At 48.3% G+C, this 21168-nt stretch overlaps 1 protein-coding gene and 1 non-coding gene across 19 annotated transcripts in view; one reads left to right on the top strand and one right to left on the bottom strand.

Annotated features, from left to right (window-relative positions):
• Window positions 1–21168, top strand: part of MEGF11 (multiple EGF like domains 11) — a 382331-nt gene that overhangs the window by 317731 nt on the left and 43432 nt on the right. For all 18 annotated transcript variants that reach the window (XR_006269888.1, XR_006269889.1, XR_006269890.1 and 15 more), the window contains exon 10: window positions 429–603. Coding sequence is in view for 15 of the 18 variants with exons in the window: in XM_043470851.1 (XP_043326786.1) it covers window positions 429–603 (175 nt within the window). In the remaining 3 variants the exon portion in view is untranslated. The remainder of the gene's footprint in view (window positions 1–428; window positions 604–21168) is intronic.
• On the bottom strand, window positions 16716–16821 carry LOC122444425. Its single transcript, XR_006270264.1, has one exon. It is a non-coding gene; the product is annotated as a U6 spliceosomal RNA (small nuclear RNA).

Raw genomic sequence — 21168 nt, 5'->3', positions numbered from 1 at the left:
GTGTAACTTTAGGTAAACTTTCTAATAATTATGAGCCTCTGTTTCTTGGGCTTATAAGACCGTGTAACCGTGGCATGTTCTGACAAATAAACAAAACATTAAGCTAAAATTTTTTTTAAAAAAAAGCAAAAGGGACTTCCCTCAGGGTTCAGTGGCTAAGACTCCATGCTCCCAATGCAGGGGGCCTGGGTTTGATCCTTGGTCAGAGATCTAGATCCCACAAGGTGCAACTAAAGATCCTGCATGCTGCAGCTAAGACAAAGTGCAGCCAAATAAACAATAAAAAATAAAATAAAAACATTAAGCAGTTTAACATCAGAGGCGCTTCGATCCTACACCAGGGCAGACCAGACTTGGGGTGGGCAGAGGGTGGGACATGGCCTCATTCCTGACCAGACTATCCTCTCCTCCTCCTCTCATCTATTCAGCTGCCACCCCGTGACTGGAGCTTGCACCTGCCAGCCGGGGTGGTCTGGCTACCGCTGCAATGAGTCCTGCCCCGTTGGCTACTATGGTGATGGCTGCCAGCTGCCTTGCACCTGTCAGAACGGTGCCGACTGCCACAGCATCACGGGGAGCTGCACTTGTGCCCCGGGCTTCATGGTAAGATGGGCGGGGGCTCCCATGGCCTCTCTGCCCACCCCTGCCCCCACAGAGGAGAGGGGCCAGCTTCTCCCACTTCTGGGTGGAGTCAGGGAGCGCGGCCCTGTGCCCAGGGATGAAGAATGAACGAGTGTCTCCATGGGCCACTCAGAGGCTATGACCAGACAGCTGCCACGGCTGTTCTCCAAGGCCAGTTCTGCTGAGGTTTGCAACTACAAAATGTAATGGAAGGAAGGTGTCTTTCCATTGTCTCCTCACCCTGAAACACCAGCTGTCTCCTTTGTACCCAGCTCCTGCCTGTCCATATCCTACGTCCATAGTATTTTCCCGTCCTAATAACCACAGAGCACGTAATAACCACAAGACTTTGTATTTTGCTTTATTTCACCCACGCTTGCTGCTGGGGCTTCTTGATTATCCATTTTTAGTGGTTGCATAACACAGCAGGAGTTGATGGACCCCCGGGATCCTCAGCCATTCCTTTAGTGCTGAATACTGAGTTGTTTCCCAAGTTCATAACACATGTGCACTGAGCATCTTCCTACCAAAGGCTTTTCCCCTCCTGTTGAATTATTTCCTTAGGGTGACTTCCCAGGGTCAGTGGGCATAATATATTTATGGCTCTTGATGGATGTTGCCAGATTATTCTCCTCAAGGGTTATATAAATCTAGACTGCCACCAGTCGTGTATGCATGCACCTATTTCAAAACAACTCTGCTGACATTCTTTTCTTGTTTTAATTTTTGCTAATTATATAGCTAGAAAATGGCTCCTCAATATTGCTCTAATTTGCATTTCTCTGATTACTAGGGAGAGTAAAACCTTTTCCCTACGTGTTTGTTTACTATTTGTATTTCCTCATGAATTATGCTGGTCTTTTTGAAGTTTGATTCCAGGGAACTTGACATTGCAAGTGGAATCCTGTTCAAAGGTGGTGCATGCCCAGTGAGTGTGAGAACCCAAACATTCAGGGGACCCCCGTGGTCATATTTTTTGTGGTCATGTTTTTGTGCTGTAGGAAGTGGTTTGTGTAGTCCAAAGTCAGGCCTTTGGAACCAGTCCAGGGTCACATCTTGGCTGTCCTACTCACCAAATGTGTGACCCGGGGTCAGTGGGTTAACCTCTCTCAGGATCAGTTTCCTGACCTGTGGAATGGGACACCTGCCTTGCAATGCTGCTGTTAGGTGTAGAAACGGGCTATATGGAGTACCTTCGCTCGGTGCTTCTTAGACCTTAGTGAGCTCTGAAACCACCTGGGGACCTTGTTAAGTGTAGGTTCTGATGCAGTAGAACCAAGGAAGGGCCTGCGGTTCTGCATTTCTAACATGCTCCCCGGTGATGCCAGTGCTGCTTTGCGTAGGAAGGGGATGGTGCTCAGTTGGGGCTGCCCACTGTAATCACCTGGGGAGCTTTACAAACACTGACGCCTGGGCCGCCCTCCTGGAGATGCCGATACATTTGATCTGGTGTGGTCTGGTTGAAGCCAGTGCACTGCCAAGGTGATCCAAAGGCCTGCAAGGAAGCCCTTGTGATGATGTGAGAGGGCAGGTTTGCCTGTGGCGCTGTCTTTTGTGGGCAGGATTCCCCTCGTCTATAGAACAAAGTTCTGTTCAGCGCCCCCCTTCTTTTCCCCAAGGCAGGTCAGACTAGATGAAAATGATTCCAGTGACATCTTCAGAAGAGAAAGAGATCTGTCCTTCTGCAGGTTTCCTCTCTCATTTACCTTTATTGGTGTGAGCTTGTTTCACAGTTCAGTTCAGTCGCTCAGTCGTGTCCGACCCTTTGCGACCCCATGGACTGCAGCACTCCAGGCCTCCCTGTTCATCACCAACTCCCGGAGTTTACTCAGACTTATGTCCATTGAGTCAGTGATGCCATCCAACCATCTCATCCTCTGTTGTCCCCTTCTCCTCCCACCTTCCATCTTTCCCAGCATCAGGGTCTTTTCAAATGAGTCAGTTCTTCGCATCAGATGGCCAAAGTACTGGAGTTTCAGCTTCAGCATCAGTCCTTCCAATGAACACCCAGGACTGATCTCCTTTAGGATGGACTGGTTGGATCTCCTTACAGTCCAAGGGACTCTCAAGAGTCTTCTCCAACACCACAGTTCAAAAGCATCAATTCTTCCATGCTCAGCTTTCTTTATAGTTCAACACTCACGTCCATACATGACTACTGGAAAAACCGTAGCCTTGACTAAACGGACCTTTGTTGGCAAAGTAACATCTTTGCTTTTTAATATGCTGTCAAGGTTGGTCATAACTTTCCTCCCAAGGAGTAAGCGTCTTTTAATTTCATGCCTGCAGTCACCATCTGCAGTGATTTTGGAGCCCAAAGAAGTAAAGTCTGCCACTGTTTCCACTGTTTTTGCACCTATTTTTTCACAACTTCCATAGAAAAATGGAGTGCTCAAGGTTTGGGGTTTGGGTAGGAGAGAATGGTTGTTTGGGATTAAAAGTCTCACCTGGGTGAGTGATCAGGTGACTGAAGCTGGAGTGAAGTGACTGCAGCAGAGAGCAGAGGACCTGCAGACCCCGTCCCGGCTCAACTACCAGGGCAGTTCTAGATTTTGGGCAAGTGGCTGCCCCTCCCAGGGTCCTAGCTCATCGTCTGCAAACAGTGAGTGTGTGGGGGTGGGGGATGAACGCCCCCAGGTCAGGGCTCCAGCAGTTTGGAGGCCAGGCTACTGTCTCTCTTGCTTTCATCTGGGATTAAAATAACAGACTGCCCTTGAACTTTGGGAGACTTGGCACTTGTAGGAGTCATCTCCATGTGGAGTCCCACCTGCCTGGGGCTCAGGGCTGAGACAAATTGTGAGCCAAGGAGCCCTGCTGACATCCCGTGGATTTCCATCCATCTCCTCCTGTCCAGCCTCACTGTACCTGCAAAGGCTCTTCCAGGGCCCTGTCGGGGGATGAGCAGGAGCTGCTCCATGTGATTATAAGAGTCAGTTGCTCTCATCCAGCATGACTCATTCCTGCACACACCAGGTTCCCAGAGAGGGGGAAACCAAACTGTTGCCCTCACCCCAGCTTCTGAATGAATCCAGTTTCCTGCCGTTAGTCAGCTCTGGTCAGGGTCGGGGATCAGGGTAATTCGTTGAACAGACTTGGCTGAGACCCTCCCTGAAACATCCCACAGTCAATGATAATTAGCAATGCCTATATTTGTTGTTTGGTTTGTGAATTTATGCACCTGCCTTTTTCCTTGAAAGAGTTTTAGGATGGGCAATTAATTTGAGACTCATTCAGTTCAGTTCTGTCACTCAGTCGTGTCCAACTCTTTGTGACCCCATGGGCTGCAGCACACCAGGCTTCCCTGTCCATCACCAACTCCCGGAGCTTGCTCAAACTCACGTCCATCGAGTCAGTGATGTCATCCAACCATCTCATCCTCTGTCATCCCCTTCTCCTCCCACCTTCAGTCTTTCCCAGCATCAGGGTATTTTCAAATGAGTCAGCTCTTCGCATCAGGTGGCCAAAGTATTGGAGTTTCAGCTTCAGCATCAGTCCTTCTAATCAATATTCAGGACTGATTTCCTCTAGGATGGACTGGTTGGATCTCCTTGAAGTCCAAGGGACTCTCAAGAGTCTTCTCCAACACCATAGTTCAAAAGCATCAATTCTTCAGCACTTAGCTTTCTTTATAGTCCACCTCTCACATCTATACCTGACTACTGGAGAAACCATAGCTTTGACCAGATGGACCTTTGTCGGCAAAGTAATGTCTCTGCTTTTTAGTATGCTGTCTAGGTTGGTCATAGCTTTTCTTCCAGGGATCAAGCATCTTTTAATTTCATGGCTGCCGTCACCATCTGCAGTGATTTTGGAACCCAAAAAAATAAAGTCTGTCACTGTTTCCATTGTTTCCCCATCTATTTGCCATGAAGTGATGGGACCAGATGCCTTGATCTTAGTTTTCTGGATGTTGAGTTTTAAGCCAACTTTTTCACTCTCCTCTTTCACTTTCATCATGAGGCTCTTTAGTTCTTCACTTTCTGCCATAAGGGTGGTGTCATCTGCATAGCTGAGGTTACTGATATTTCTCCTGGCAATCTTGATTCTGGCTTGTGCTTCATTCAGCCTGGCATTTTGCATGATGAGACTCATTTAAAAAGCCCTTTTCTGAGAGTTGGGAGACATTGAGCCTTGGCTCAATAACCTTGGGCATGTTGCTTTACCTTGCTGGGCCTCAGTGTCCTCATCTGCAAGGTGAGAGTTGCATTAGTCCTGTCTGTTGGGTGTGAGTAGCCAGCAGGGCAGTGAATGTGAGGCCGTATCCTCAGCTGTCCTCTCACAGCAGAGCTCTTCTTGCCAAGGGAGGATGTTGGAATCCGTTTGTGAAGGCAGAGTCTCTGAGGGCTAAGAATGGCCTCAGGTTCATCATAAACATGAGGGGTGAGGAGTACTGAATCACCTCTGGGAGCCCAGTGACATGCCTGATCCAGCCAGGTGCTCCCCACCCTTTGAGGCCATAAGAATATGGGGCAGAAACAAGCCCATCTGGCACTTGGGGTGTTCTTGTCCTCCCACTCTTTCTCCTTCCTTCCTAGAACACTGGATATTTTCTCTGCCAAGAACTTGAGGAGTTGCTGGGTGTGTGGATGCCCATCCAGCCTTCTCAGAGCTTGTGCCCAATAATAGTCATATTCACATTAGCAGCAAACACTTACTGAGTACCCGCCACATGCTTCATCTCTGTTCCTCACAAGCACCCTACAGAAGTGCACTTTCGCGTTCTTCAGCTTGAGAATGAGCTGAAGTTCAAAGAGGATGTGTGACTTGTGCGGGATCACAAAGCCTGCAGTGGTGGGAGCCACCACAACTCTCCTCTATTAGATGACGGACTTTGATTGATGGGTCACCATGGAACTACGCAAATTTGGGTTCAAATCTTGGAGCGCCAGTCCCTACTATTCCTATTAGTAGGTCACTTATCCTGCCTACGTCTGAATTTCCTCAACTATTCAGAGGAGAGTGAGAATCTTCAAATGGAAAGTTCATGGCTTAGTGCCTAAAACACAGTAGAGGCCCAGTGATTATTGGTGAACTATGAGAGTGTAGGGAAACATTGCTTCCCTCAAGCCCAGCACTCCCTTCCAAGGAGAATGTCAGGATGAGTTATGCCCAGGCATTCTCAATGCAACAGAGGCATACATATGCACAGCTGCTGTCCCAAGCAGGTCCACTCAAGCACCTGTGGGTTACCCTGAATGGTCAGTCTCAGGATGCACTGCAGCATGGACATACATTTCAATGCATAGGGAAATGAACATAGGGATGGAAGTGGGCAGAGAGTCTGGGCATTTTCCATGTTAGCTTGGCAGCAGCAATGGAATCACTTGGGGTGTGAATTGCTGTACTACATTGAGGCTGCAGAGTGAGAGGAAAGAGCCCTGGGCTGAAAGGCAAGAAACCAAGTTTCTCGCTCTGGTTCTTCTCACTTTGGAAGCTTCCATTTCTCATCTGTAAAGTGGAAATGAAGTTCTCTACCCAACAGAAACCATGGTGTAGGAGCTCATCGTTAAAATGGCAGTGTTTAAAATTGGGTGTGGCGTTGGTTCAGCGCCTCGGACAGTCCCTGTGAGCTGTTCTTGCTTCATTAGAACCCGGGGTCTTCACCCAGCCAGAGCACCTGGGTGAACTGGGGTAGGGGACTGTGGAGTGAGGGCCACAGGCCAGGGGCCTCAAGGTGGCAGAGTCCTGGGACTGTCCGAGTGAGGGATGATTCACCAAGTGAGGGGAGTCTCTCTGAATGGTCGTTGAGGCGACTAAGTGGAGGTTTCCATCCACTTGGAAGTTGGGGATCTCATCACCCCCTCCATGGCTTCTCATACCCACCAAATAAAGATCCAACCTCAGTCCTTGTAAGTTACCCTTACAACTAGTTAGCTCACCCTGACCTCATCTCCTGCTCCTTGCCACAAACCTGCACTGTGGCCACACACATTCACTTTTCCCCAAACAGTGTCTGCTTCAGGACTCCACCTATGCCATTTTTTCAAGCTTTTCCCTCTTCCTGGGACACCCTCCCCCACTATCCTTATCTCAGTCTGTGAAAATCCTTCCCAGCCTCTCAGGCTAAAGTCAAAGGCTGCCTTTTCCACGAGGTGTTCCCTGAATATTCCTCACTTTAGAATTAACCCTTCCATCTCCTCTGTTCCCACAGCATGTGGCTCAGAGTCTGAATCCCTCCAGCCTTCTGCTACCTTCCCCAGTGCATGCCTACCACATGAATATCTTGCTCAGTACACTTTGAAATGAATACAAATCTTGGGAAGAGTGATGAAATGCCCGTAGCAGAAATTCCAGAACTGACCTTTATAGGAAGGAAATTCATGGCATTTCCAAAGGGGCTTGCCAGCAGGGTGGGAGCTTAAGTCTACCCATGGGCTTCTCTGCACATCAGATAAACAGGCAGCTGCAGGGGGCCTGGAGCAGCTAGCCCCCAACATCCATTCCAGGTTCGCTGGGCAAAGGATGTAAGTTTCTACCTCAGCAATACTGTGGAATGGTGTTACTCAGAGATGCTGGAAGGGAGAGTCTCTGCCTTCAAATAGCAGCTTTGCTGAATATTAGTTGTGTGACCTTGGGCAACATACAACCTTTCCGTGCCTCTGTTTTCTCGTATGTGAAAGGGTAATAATAATAAAGTCCAGTGAGTTACTGGGCTGATTAAATTAATTCATACATATAAAATAACTAGAATACCTGGCATATTAGTCATCCTGCAACAAGTATTAGCTATTTTCATCACCACTGTTGTGCATGCTGCCACTGCTATTTTGTTGTTATTTATCCAAAGGGGTCCCCCACCTGAAGAGGTTGACTGGTCCTGGCCAGAGTCCCCTGTTGGGCAGTACAGGTGGAAATGGAAGTGAGGGGAAGAGCAGAGCTGAAACTTCCTCCTGGCTGGGAGCGGCAGCATTCCCAAGGGCTCCAGGGTTCCCAGGGACAGCTGCAGAACCAAGAATAGACTTTCTCATCACAGCGGGGAGAAGACCGGCTCCTCGGCCCCTCCACGCTCCTCCGTTGACCAGCTTTCCTTAATTAAGGCCTCACCTAGGTGGCCAGCCTGATGAAGCCTTCTCCGCTGCTCTAAAACTAATTGCTGCCACGTTGGTGCCTGGAGTGAACAGCCTGTGAGGTCACTGCCAGAGCTACAAAGACTTGATTTCCCAGACCTCCTCCCCCCATCGAACCCGTGTGGCTGGGAGATAAGGGACCTTCTGGTCATTCCTCACACAGATGCTCCGTTTTAGCTCAGGCTATAATGGGGACAGGGAGTGTGGGAGAAGGGGGAGGGGGGCCTGGTGTCCCCTCCCCTGGGACTCAAGGCCTATATTTCTCCCCTGGATGACAGAATTTCTATTACCTTAAAGGGCTCATCTATTTATGCTGCAATTTTTTGAAGCCCTGTCTGCCGTTATTGAACCTTGCATGCTGGCAAGGGGAACGGGCACTCCATCACCCAAATGAACAAACTCGTTTCCCCATTTTTCTCCCCTTTCTCTGTGCTGTCGGTAGGTCATATGCAAACCTCAGCCACTCAGGCTGGTGAAGGCAGGAGAGGGGTGAGAATTACGAAAATCCAGATCAGTGGAGCAGTGACTGAATTTTCCTCTGAGGTTTCCTATGTCCTTTAAAGACGTCACCATCCCCCCGTGCACACACGGCCCCCACCAGCTGGGTGAAGTGCGTGTCTGCCTCTTGTATGGCTCCCAAGCTGAAACTAGGGGGCAAGGGCAGCTACGGGGCCAGAAAAGAAGGTTGACTGAAAATTAGAGCCAGGTGACGTGTGTATAGTGTGTGTGCATTTCCTGTTGTAATTGTTTTGTTCTTTGTCAGACAGAAGTCTCTATACGATTAGCCCTGTGCCTGGGAAACTAGCTTCTCATCCCCTGCCCCTTACCATTGACTAGCTTTCTAATTTCTACACTAATAGGTTTTCCTGGATGCTGAGCTGGGGATGAAGAATTTACCCTCTAGCTGCCATGTGTATGTGAGCAGAGGAGCACAGGCGAATAGTAGAATGATCCAAAAATACAAACATACACACACACACACACTGTCCAGTACTCAAACCCTAGCTCTGTAGTCATCTGCTGAGTGGCCTTGGCCCTGTTATTTGTGCTTCTCAAGCCTTAGTTTTTTCATCTATAAAACAAGGGTATTATGTTCTAGAATTATTTTTAGGATTGGATTAGATAAGACATCATGATGCTTAGGGGAAAGCCTGGCGGGTACTGGATGTTCAATAAGTAGTTGTTGAGGTTCCCTTCTCTTTACTGGAGGCAAAGGGCGTGGACTGTGGGGTCAGACAGGTCTGGACTGGAATCTCAAGTCTGCTGCTCAGCATCTGTGTGACCTCAGGCAACATACTCAGCCTCTCTGAGCCCCAGCTTCCCATCTCTTAAATGGGTTAAACACACCTGCCCTTCCTGGTCCATGTGAGCACAAAACAGGAATTAGCCTTCGCAGTGGCAGAGTTGAAAGAACGCTCAGTGCTTCCCTAGTGCACCCTCTTATTTTACAAAGGAGGCAACTGAGGTCCAGACAGGGCATGTGACTTATCTTAGGTCACAGAGCAAATCGTTGGCAGACCTGGGATGTGAAGCAAGTGACATAGCTCCCAATCCGATGCTTTTTCCACCTTCGCCTCTGTCTCATGAGTTTGCTGTCCCCAAATCAGCAGACACCTTCTCATTTCTCCCAGGGCAGGGAGGGATGGGGGTGTTGCCAGCATGTTAAATCATGTTGGCAATTAATCCACAGAGCAAAATAGAGAAAACTGGTTTTATGTCACAAAGGCTGAGTCCAACCTTCCCCCTCTGGGACTCCATGGTTTGTGGCCTTATTAGGGAAAACTGCCGACTCTTCTGTTCTGAAAAATAAACGGTCCCCATGTCACAGCACCTTCTCCCCGCCGTGCTCCTCATGTCTTCGTCACTGGCCTCAGGACTGGGGTCGGACCTGGGACTTGGGTCTCAGGCCTGCTGCCTGCAACTCTCTCAGTGCAGTAGAAGCTATTGGGGCAGGTCTGAGGTGTCCCTAAACAGGCCTTAAACACTCCCAGTTTTCCTTTTGTCCAAGTCTCTGGAGAAGGGAATGGCTACCCACTTCTTGCCTGGAGAATTCCATGGACAGAGGATCCCGGCAGGCTACATTCCATAGGATTGCAAAGAATCAGACATGACTAAGCAACTAACACTTTAACTTCTGACGGTGTTGGGGTTTCTTGCCCTGCCAGCTCCCACTCCTGGCCTCCCCGCAGACTCCGGAGGGTGGGTGTGGCTGGGCCATGAGTCAGAGGAGCTTCCCCGAAAGGTCTGGAGGAAGTGGATGGCCGAGTGGGGTGATGGTGGCCCACATTTGGAGCACTGAGGGAGTGTGGCTGACCCTAGGCCAGGCTTTCTTGTTTTTCATACATCATTTTATTTAATCTTTACAGCAACCCTACAGGTAGGGGATGTTAGGATCCCCATTTTGCAGATGAAAAAACAGTCTCAGAGAGCTGAAGCAACTTTTCTAGTTGGTCAGTGGCCTCCAGGAGTTGAGTCTATAGCTGTTTGAACTCAGAACCTGCACTTTGAACCGCAACGGAAAGTTATCTGGAGAGGAGAGGGCTATGGATCTGTGGTAAATAATTAGCTCTGATGCTTCCTCAGGCCTTTTCCCAGGATGTGGGACAAGCCCAGCCACTTTATTTCTTAGATGGAGCCTAGTGACTTCCTGCCCTTTGTCGTCAAGGGCAAACGGCTGGCACCTTCAGTATCCCTCCCTTCCTGTGGGGGGGCACTTTACAGTTTACCCAGCTAGCTGTCCCACCTAAGCTTGTTAATCCTCACGGCTCTCCTGTGAGGAAAGCAAGGCCAGTATGGTGGGCTGGATCTCACGGATGAGGAAACCCAAGTTCAGAGCAGTTATGAGACCTGGCCTGTGAGAACCTCGAGCAGGCTCATGGCTCTAAGGCCAGGCTCGCCTCAGGACAGCGGTGTGAGAAGGGGGAAGTCAGTGCTGAGCGGAGACCAGCGGGGGCTGAGACCTGGCCCCCAGCCTGGCTCCACCTTCTTGCTGTTTGACTCTTCCCAAGGACCTTAACATCTCTGTGCCTTAACTTCATCTTCCGCAAACTGGGGCACAAGCCCTGTGCCTGGTGTCCTTGGTCTGGGGTAAATCTGAGATGAGACACATTGTTGAGAAGGCTGGAAGCAATCCAGAAGTGAAAGTGAAAGTCACTCAGTCGTGTCCGACTCTTTGCAACCCCATGGACTGTATCCACGGAATTCTCCAGGCCAGAATACTGGGGTGAGTAGCCTTTTCCTTCTCCAGCAGATCTTCCTGACCCAGGAATTGAACCAGGAGAACTTCCAGGGGGAACTTCCCAGCCCAGGGATCAGGGATCGAACCCAGATTTCCCACATTGCGGGCGGATTCTTTACCAGCTGAGCCACAGGAGAAGCCCAAGAATACTGGAGTGGGTAGCCTATCCCTTCTACAGGGGATCTTCCTGATCCAGGAATCGAACCAGGATCGCCTGCATTGCAGGCAGATTCTTTACCAGTTGAGCTGTGACGGAAGCCCACACTAACACCCTCACCAAGCCTTCGGGTGTGGAACAAAGGAGAAGCCACTCCCCTCCTGCCACCCCTGCTCTGAAGCTCCAAAGCCCCACCCAGCCTGGCCGCTCCCCAGCCATCTCCTCGCTAAGTCATTTAGCACCAATAATCCATCTGCAGGAGTAATTATGGACCCCAGGAGGGGAAGGGATTCCTGCCAGAGATGTGATTATGTCTGGAAAATGAAAGATGTTGAGAAAAATGTCTTGAATAAATTACTTTAAGGTGGGGCTAACAGAAAGACTAATATTGGGAGTAAATGAAAAACAAAACTCAAAAGTTCTCTCCAAAAACACTACTAAATAATTGTTCTCTCCTCTCCTAAAAGTTCTGAGTATGAATTCCCTGAGACAGGCCCAAGGGAGTGAGTCCCCAGTGGCTCTGCCTTTGACAAAGATGGCCCAGGGGAGCAGGGGCATAGGGAATGCAAAGGAGAGAGTGGGCGCTGAGCAGGCTGGGCCCGGCCAGGTGAGCACCGCTGCTCAGCCCGGCAGGACGGAGTCACAGTCCGGAGCAGGGCTGTGACAGCAAGTGCGGTGCCTGACCTTCACCCGCTGTGTGGGGAGACGGTGACATCACAGTCTAGGGACCCAGCACGCCGTAGGTGTCCGGTAGATGCTGGTTCCCATCACTCCCGTGGTCCTTCAGTGGAGGCTGCTAGCTGAGTAGGGAGAGCATGGGCTCTGAGTCAGGGACCCTGAGTCTGAATCTCAGCCTTGATGCTCGCCAACTGGGTCACCTGCTCGCCAGCAGGACCAGCTCTTGAGCCTCTCTCTGCTCACCTCATGCGTGGAGTACCTTCTAGGATGGTATGAGGGTGAAACAGGGCAAGCAATACCAAAGTGGCACAGAGCAGGTAAATCTTAACATTTCTTTTTTTTAGTCAATTAACTTTTATTTTTAGCTGTGCTGGGTCTTGGTTGCTACACGCAGATTTTCTCTGCTTGCGGCGTGAGGGCTTCTCATTGTAGCAGCTCCTCTTGTGGAGCACAGGCTCTAGGCACGCAGGCGCAGTAGTTGTGGTACTTGAGCGTAGCAGCTCCTCGGCATGTACAATCTTCCTGGACCAGGGATGGAACCCATGTCCCCTGCATTGGCAGGCAGAGTCTCAACCACTGGACCACCAGGGAAGCCCAATCTTAAGTTTCTTTCCTCCCATTTGCAGTGGGCTTAGGTTCATATTCAGCTGCATGTAACAATCAAAATGCCTAGAGCTTTTATATAGCAATTCCTCTGGGCCAGGCACTATCCTAAGAACACTATGTGTGTTAATTTACTTAATCATCACCCCTACCCTCAGAAGAACGTACTATTGTAATCCCCTTTTTGCAGATAGGGAAACTGAGACACAGACTGGTAAATGACTTGCAAAAAGTTTGTTCATTTTACCCCCAATGATGCTGAAAAAAAGAAGTTGCCCAAGGTCCCAGAAGTGTCAGAGCCAGAATCTGAACTTAGTAAAGTTCCAGAGCCCACTGGCTTGATCAGCCTTCTGCCACTGATCTGCCTCTCCTGGGGGCAAAGCCAGAGTCACCCTCGCTGCCCCTCACTGGGAGGGAACCTGAACCATGGCCACAGGCTGCTCCAGCCACGTGAGCCCAATTAGGAAGTGGCATCAGGCTCTAGGGCAGGGCTTCCCTGCTGGCTCCGTGGTAAAGAATCCCCCTGCCAGTGCAGAAGACATGGATTTGATCCTGAAGATCCCACATGCCTCAAGGCCACTAAACCCACGAGCCACAGCTATTGAGCCTGTGCTCTAGAGCCCATGCACAACTACCGAACCCCAGGTGCCCTAGAGCCTGTGCTCCACAACAAGAAAAGTTACAATGAGAAGCAAGCCCGTGCACCGCAGCTAGAGAGTAGCCCCTGCTCACTGCAGCTAGAGAAAACTTGCATGCAGCAACAAAGACCCACCATAGCCAAAAATAAGCAAATAGATAAAATTATTTTGAAAAAACCACGATAGGGCAACCAGGCATCTGTCAAGGAGCTGAGCGGAAGTGTTAATTTCCCAGGCGATGGTGTGGATGGAGCACCCAGTCATCACCATGACACTCATCTGTTTCACAGTTCTTCCACTACAACACACTCCCACATCCATCACCACAGGTGTTCGCTCAGCCCTCTGAGGTTAAATGCCACTGTTACCATTTTACACACAAGGACACAGTCATGGCAAGGTTACACAACTCTGAGCATCTCAGCTCTCAAACCCAAGACCCAGCCACTCCCCAGACAAACGCTGCCAGAATGAACCTCTCCTGCCCTGTCTCCCTCTGAGGCCTCACTGCCCTCTCTCCCCTCTGGCCTTTAACCCCAGACAGCCTCTGCCCAAAGCTGGAAGCCACCTTATCCCTTCCTGCAAAGAGGTCTAAACTGAGCTCCCGTCAAACCTGCCTCCCTGAGGCCTCAAGTTCTTAAAAGAGGAGCACATCCCAGGCCCATATTTTGTGTAGTGATGAATTCTATGAGAACTTGTTTGAGACACCTCTGGAGCCCAGAAAAATCTGGAGGAAAGCAGCGTTATAGAGACTTGAATAATTTATAGAGTTGGGGGATGGAAAGGACGGACAGCTTGGACAGCGTGTGCATGTCTGCTAAGTAGCTTCAGTCGTGTCCAGCTCTTTGCAACACTGTGGACTGTAGCCCGCCAGGCTCCTCCCTCCATGCGATTCTCCAGGTGAGAACACTGGAGTGGGGTTGCCATGCCCTCCTCCAGAGGATCTTCCCCACCCAGGGACTGAACAGTAGAGGCACCCTTTCCCACCTCCATTTCTTTTTGTTCACCAGTAGAAGCCTCTCAGGCTTCAGCTTTACCTTTCTTGCATGCATTCTGTAACTTTTTAAAAAATGCTTCCACAATCAATAAGCCATGGGATTTTGCCTGAGCCTGGACTCTCAACCTCTCTTCAACAGAAGCGAGTAGACCAGATTTCTGCCTTCAGGGGAGGGGTATTCCAAAAATAGGTTGGAACACTGAGGCACTTGCCTGCTCTTGGGGACCTGCCTTTGTCTAGTTTTTAAATTTTAAAAAACCTTTATTGAAGTATATTTGGCTTATAATGTTGTGTTAATTTCTGCTTGTAGCAAAGTCACTCAGATGTACACACATATATGTGTGTATATATATTTTTTTCATATTCTTTTCCATTATGGTTTACACGGGATAGTGAATGTAGTTTCCTGTGCTATACAGTAGGACCTTGTTGTTTATCCATCCTACATATAATATTTGGCATCTGTTGTTCCCAAACTCCCAATTCTTCCTTCCCTTACCCCGCCCCCTTGACAACCACAAAGGGGTTCTCTCTGTTCTGTCTCTGTGTCATTGAGTCTGTTTCTGCTTCACAGAAACATTCATTTGTGTCATATATAGATTCCACATATAAGTGATAGCATATGGTATTTGTCTTTCTCTTTCTGACTTGTTTCACTTAGTATGATGCTCTCTAGGCCCATCCATGTTGCTGCAAATGGCGTTATTTCATTCTTTTTAATAGCTGGGTAATATTCGATTATATGTATACACAACCACATCTTATCCATTCATCTGTAGATGGACATTTATGTTATTTCCATGTCTTGGCTATTGTAAATAGTGCTGCTATGAACATAGGGGTGCAAGTAACTTTTGAATTGTAGTTTTGTCTGGGTTTATGCCCAGGAATAGAAATGTTGGCTCATATGGCAACTCTATTTTTAGTTTTTTGTGAAACCTCCATGCTATTTTCCATGGCGGCTGCACCAACTTACGTTTCCACCAACAGTGTAAAATGGTTCCTTTTCTCCATACTCTCTCCAGTATTTATTATTTGTAGACTTTTTAATGATGGCTGTTCTGACCAGTGTGAAGCAGTACCTCATTGTAGTTTTGATTTGCATTTCTGTAATAATTAGCAACGATGAACATCTTTTCGTGTGCCCATTGGCCATTTGTATGTCTTCTTTGGAAAAATGTCTATTAGCTCTTCTGCCTATTTTTTTTATCAGGTTGGGTTTTGTTGTTATTATTGAATTATATGAGTTGTTTGTGTTTTGGAAATTAAACCCTTATTGGTCACATCATTTGCAAACATTTTCCCCCAGTTCATGACTTGTCTTTTCATTTTGTTTATGGTTTCCATTGCTGTGCAAAAACTTATAAGTTTGTTTAGGTCCCATTTGTTCATTTTTGCATTTATTTATATTGTCTTGAGAGATTGATCTAAGAAAACATTGGTATGATTTATGTCAGAGAATGTTTTGCCTATGCTTTTAGGAGCTTTATGGTGCTTTTTCTTATTTAAGTCTTTAAGCCTTTTAGAGTTTACTTTTGATTATGGTGTAAAGGCATGTTCTAACTTCATTGATTTACATGTGGTGGTTCAACTTTTCCAACTGCACTTGAAGAGACTATCTCTCCCTTATTGTATATTCTTGCCTCCTTTATCAAAAATTAATTTTCCATAGGTGTGTGGTTTTATTTCTGGGCTCTCTATTCTGTTCCATTGTTCTATATGTCTGTTTTTGTGCCAAGACCACACTGTTTTGATTATTGTAGCTTGGTAGTATTGTCTGAAGTCTGGGAGAGTTATGCCTCTTGCTTTGTTCTTTTTCCTCAGGATTACTTTGGCAATTCTGCATCTTTTATGGTTTCATATTAATTTTAGGACTATTTGTTCTAGTTCTGTTAAAAAAAAAAAGTCACAAAAATTTGATGGGGAGTACATCAAATCTGCAGATTGCTTTGGGTAGTGTGGCCATTTAAACAATATTAATTCTTCCAGTCCAAGAGCGTGGGCTATCTTTCCCTTTCTTTGAATCATCTTCAGTTTCTTTTATTAATGTTTTGTAGTTCTCAGCATATAAGTCTTTCACCTGGCTGAGGTTTATTTCTTTTCTTAGTTATCAAAGATTGTAATTGTACAATATGGAGACGTATAGGACAAAATACAATTATTAGAGGGCAATTGCTCCACAGAATTGTGTTGGCCTCTAGCACCCATCAACACACATCAGGCACAGATGTACATATGTCCCCGCCCTCCTGAATCCCCCTCCCATCTCCCTGTCTATCCCACCCCTCTAGGTTGTCACAGAACACTGGGTCGAGCTCCCTGTTTTACACAGAATTCTCACTTGCCGTCTGTTTTACATATGGTAATGTATATGTTTCCACGCTGTTTGCTCAAGTTGTCCCACTCTCTCCTTCCCCCACTGTGTCCCCAAGTCTGTTGTCTATGTCAGTATCTCCATTGCTGCCCAGCAATTAACACATGCATATGGAATCTAGAAAGATGGTACTGATGAATCTATTTGCAGGTTTATTTCTAAGTATTTTTGAGGCAATCTTAAGAGGGATTGTTTGTTTACATTCCCTTTCTGATAGTTTGTTGTGAGTGTAAAGAAGTGCAATTGATTTCTATATGTTAATCTTGTGTCCTGCTACCTTGCTGTGTTCATTTATTGGTTCTAGTAGTTTTTGTGTGTTGTCTTTAGGGTTTTCCATTTATAGAAAAATATGACCACTTCACGAATTTGGTGTCATCTTTGTGTGGGGGCCATGCTAATCCTTTGTGTATCATTCCAATTCCAATACATGTGCTGCTGAAGCCAGCGCCCGCCTTTGCCTTTAGGGTGAAGTTTGGAGCCTTCCTAGCTGGGACAGTCTAACCTGCAGGCTCCTGTCCCACTGCTACCCTTCAGGTTTGGTGCTCCAGGAAATCCAAATGGATTGCCTTACCCTAGAGACCCACCCACCGCCCGTGTACAGTGTCTCCTCTATGCCTTTTTTCAATCTGTCCTTTCCCTGGAATGCCCTTGCTCTCTGTCCTCCTGGCTGAATTCTGCTGTGTTCAGCTCGGCTGCCATCCCCTCATAAAGCCTCTTTGCTTTCTTCCTGTGGGACTCTACCTTCCCACAGGACACCAGCATACCCACTCTAGGGCATACTGTGGATGAGTCTGTCCTCTCTACTAGACAGCTGCTGGGGCAGGTCTGTCTGATTCACTCCTTTTCCCCCATCCTGCCAGTCTCTTAAACCCAACTCACTCCCAGGCCTGCATAGAGAAAGGTCAGTAAATCTCTTTGAATAAGATCCCGGGTCCTTTAGAAGCATCCCATGAGTCATGAATGTGCCACACTTTGCCTGGACCCTAGTAAACTCCCCCATCAGCCCCTGCAGGACCCTCTGTCCCCACTGTCAGTATAGCTAGCCTGCGGTGCTAGAGGCCCCTGCCCCGGGCCCACACCTCCCAGCCGCCACCTCCGAGGAGCTGGGTTCTGCAGTACAGATGCGCACATACCCCATGTATTCAAGCCTACAGTGTGAACCCAGCGTGTCCATGCTGTGCACACCGCTCTCCAAGCCACTGTGATCAAATCCCCCTGAGGCTCTATGGCCAGGATCAGCCCAAAGGTCCTGCATCAGGTGCTAACCTTACCTCACAACTGCCACGCCGCTGACACAGGACACGCCCCACCAGAGTCACACACTGCACAGACCATGCACTTGTGGGGAGGGGAGCCTATAAGCTGCCGTTCAAAATAAGACACTGGGACAATAAGCCAAAAATCCCATCCCTAACCTGCTCTTCCACACAGGCAAAGCGTCTGGACAACTGATATGCATAGGGCCCACGAGTATTATTTACACCACATATATCAGGAGTGTTTACCACTGTTTGCACACACATATCACCACCCTTATGGCAGACAGCAAAGAGGAATTAAAGAGCCTTTTGATGAAGGTGAAAGAAGAGAGTGGGAAAAGCTGGCTTAAAACTCAACATTCAAGAAATGAAGATCATGGCATCCGGTCCCATCACTTCATGGCAAATAGATGGAGAAACAATGGAAACAGTAACAGACTTTATTTTGGGGGGCTATAAAATCACTGTGGATGGTGACTGCAGCCTTGAAATGAAAGGATGCTTGCTCCTTGGAAGAAAAGGAATGACAAACCTAGATAGCATAATTTAAAAGCAGAGACATCACTTTGCCTACAAAGGTTCATATAGTCAAAGTAGTTTTCTCCAGTAGTCATGTATGGATGTGAGAGATGGACAATAAAAAGAGGCTGAGCACTGAAGAATTGATGCCTTCAAACTGTGGTATTGGAAAGACTCTTAAGAATCCCTTGGACAGCAAGGAGATCAAACCAGTCAATCCTAAAGGAAATCAACCCTGAATATTTATTGGAAGGACTGATGATGAAGCTGAAACTCCAGTACTTTGGCCACTTGATGCAAAGAGCTGACTCACTGGAAAAGACCCTGATGCTGGGAAAGATTGAAGGCAGGAGGAGAAGGGGACGACAGAGGATGAGATGGCTGGATGGCATCACCGACTCGATGGACATGAGTCTGAGCAAACTCCAGGAGATGGTGAAGGACAGGGAAGCCCAGCGTGCTGCAGTCCATGGGGTCACACAGAGCCGGGCACGACTGAGGGACTGAGCAACAAGGCGCACATGCACACAGGCTCACCAGAAACAGCTGCAGAACATCTGGATGTAACAGGGAGGCACCCACCACACCCCTCCCGTGTTACAGTCTCATCTTGTGCCTCTGCCCCTCCACATTGTGCTCACACACTCTAAATGCTCGTGAAGACCCCTGTCCCCACCAGCATGGGATTTCCCAGCAGTTTAGAGGCAATGTGTTTTGCAGTGTTCTTGCTTGAAGAATCCCAGGGACGGGGGAGCCTGGTGGGCTGCCGTCTAGGGGATCACACACAGTTGGACATGACTGATGTGACTTAGCAGCAGCAGCAAGGAAATCATGAAACCTAATGCAGAGCAGTTGGGGCCACATGCTGTCAGTGTTTGTCCAGAAAGTCCCGAAAATTCCAGCCGACTTTGCAGGGACTTTTCCTGGCTCTGTCCACGGAGGGAGCTGGACCCAGAAGGCCAGTAAGAGATGACCTGATCATCTGTGGCCAAAATCACCCCCATTCGCAGGCCCTCAGGAAGTGCCAGAGTGCTTGACAGGGCTCAGTCCTGGGAGAGCAGGAGCAGGAAAGAGAGGCTGTCGTAGGAAGCTCCTTTCTCTTCACTAAGAGCTGAGGCCTGTGTGTGATGTTGCGAGCATCCCCAGGCAGCAGCAGCAGCAGCATCCCTGTAACCAGCTTTCTCTCTTTCAGAAAATGTATGCTATTTGATGGATCTTGGCACAGTCACCAGTCTGACTCTCACTCCCACTACCTGTTATTCCACCTTAGCTTGGTTCCATCAAGCCTTGAAGGCTTCTGGTTAATTTTTTTAATATTTATTTATTTGGCTGCACTGGTCTTAGTTGCGGCATGTGAACAACACACTTAGTTGCAGAGTGTGGGATCTAGTTCCCTGACCAGAGCCCCTGCTTTGGGATCATGGACCACCAGGCAAGTCCAAGCCTTGAAGGCTTTTAGACTTCAGGAGCCTCCTAACATAAGATACAAATGCCCCCTAAGAGCTCCCACCGTAAGCCCCTCACAGCCATTCTTGCCTCCACTGTCAGCATACATTTAACAACAAATCTGTAGAAAAGCATCTAGGACAGGGCCTGGCATATGGTAGGTGCTTGGGACACTGGGGTCCCTGTCACATTGCTGCCCCGTTTGCAGGCAAGGCGGCCAGGTCTAGAGGAAAGAGACTGGGCTGTGGAGTTAGTTGGCACCTTTTCCCCAGCATGACTAAGAGCAAGTGACCTCTCTAGCCTCAATTGCCCTCCCTCTAGGATGGTTCTCTCTCTAGGAAGGTCATTCCTTCCCTCCGAGTCTGTTAGTGCCTGGCACAGGCTGGCACCAAGGGGTTGGTTAAAAATCTGAGTCTCCTTCCTCCTGTCTCCAGCACTGGGGATCGGTCAGTCTGTTCTAAGCCAGTGGCTCAGTCCTGTCTATAGGCATGAAGGGGCATGGTCAGGGGTAAGGACCAGAGTCCCTGCTCCCCCTTCTTCAGGTCCTTCCCACTATGCATATACCTTTCTGCAAGAACTTTCCCAGGAATTTTAGATTTGAGAGTCTCCTGATAAGATACAAATACCTCTCAAGAGTGTTTGATAAGCTCTTATCAGTCTGTGATGCCTTCTTGGAGCTCACGAGAGGGAATAGTTAGAGAAGAGGAAGGGGTTATAGATAGGACAAAGGCATCAACAGAGAGAAGAGAAACTTGGTTTTGCCAGTTGAGTCTCTAGGAGGACCCAAGATCCTGCAGCCAGCAAGTGAACATAGCCTGAACTTGACTCTAAATATCATCTTTTGGTCACACTCACTGTGTCTCAAGTCTTCCTAAAGTGTCTTGGTATCTGTTTGTGAACTATTAGGAGGTGTCTGTGCTCCTCTAGGGAGACCTGAAGGGTCAGTTATGTAGCATATTTATGCAAATTAGAAGATGAAACACCCTTTTGTCAAGACAGTCTATTGGCATCTGCCAAAAAGCTGATGTAATAAATACACAAGCTGTAGTGACTGCCATTTGAGTGGCTCCTGAGGGTTGTGCAGTGCACAGCCTGAACAACTGTACAGAGCAGCCTCAGATCACTGATAGCCTACTCATGTTGGACAGATATAGGGTTTCCAGGCCTAACCTTCAGCCTCTCTCCAACTATCCCCCTGGGGGCCAGATAGAATAACTCAGCCATACAGGCCCTCTGCATTATCTGCTTGGCACAGGGAAACAGGAATGGGAATGGGTGTGACAAGAGGCCTCCATCCCTCTCCCCCTCTCATTTCTCTGGCCCTCTGCTCCTCATGCCTTATGCAGAGTTTCTCTTCCCCAGCGTGCATTGGTTGTCAGTTGCTGCTTTATCAGTTACACACTAATTAGGTCCAGTGAGGTTTGCTCTGCATTGGAGGGGCCTCTGTGGCTGGTGTTCAGCCCAAGCTGTTCTCTCTTTGCCTTATGGACCTTGTGTCACTCTTTCTCCCTGGAAAATCACAAGTCTCCCCACCTGGGAGTCCCACTGCCTGAGCCCTTCGAGCTAGGAGT

The sequence above is a fragment of the Cervus canadensis genome, chromosome 6 (assembly GCF_019320065.1).
Source record: "Cervus canadensis isolate Bull #8, Minnesota chromosome 6, ASM1932006v1, whole genome shotgun sequence".
In the NCBI taxonomy this organism is placed as follows: domain Eukaryota; kingdom Metazoa; phylum Chordata; class Mammalia; order Artiodactyla; family Cervidae; genus Cervus; species Cervus canadensis.
The sequence above is the reverse complement of the archived record's forward strand: the minus strand, read 5'-3'. Positions and strand labels throughout refer to the sequence as shown.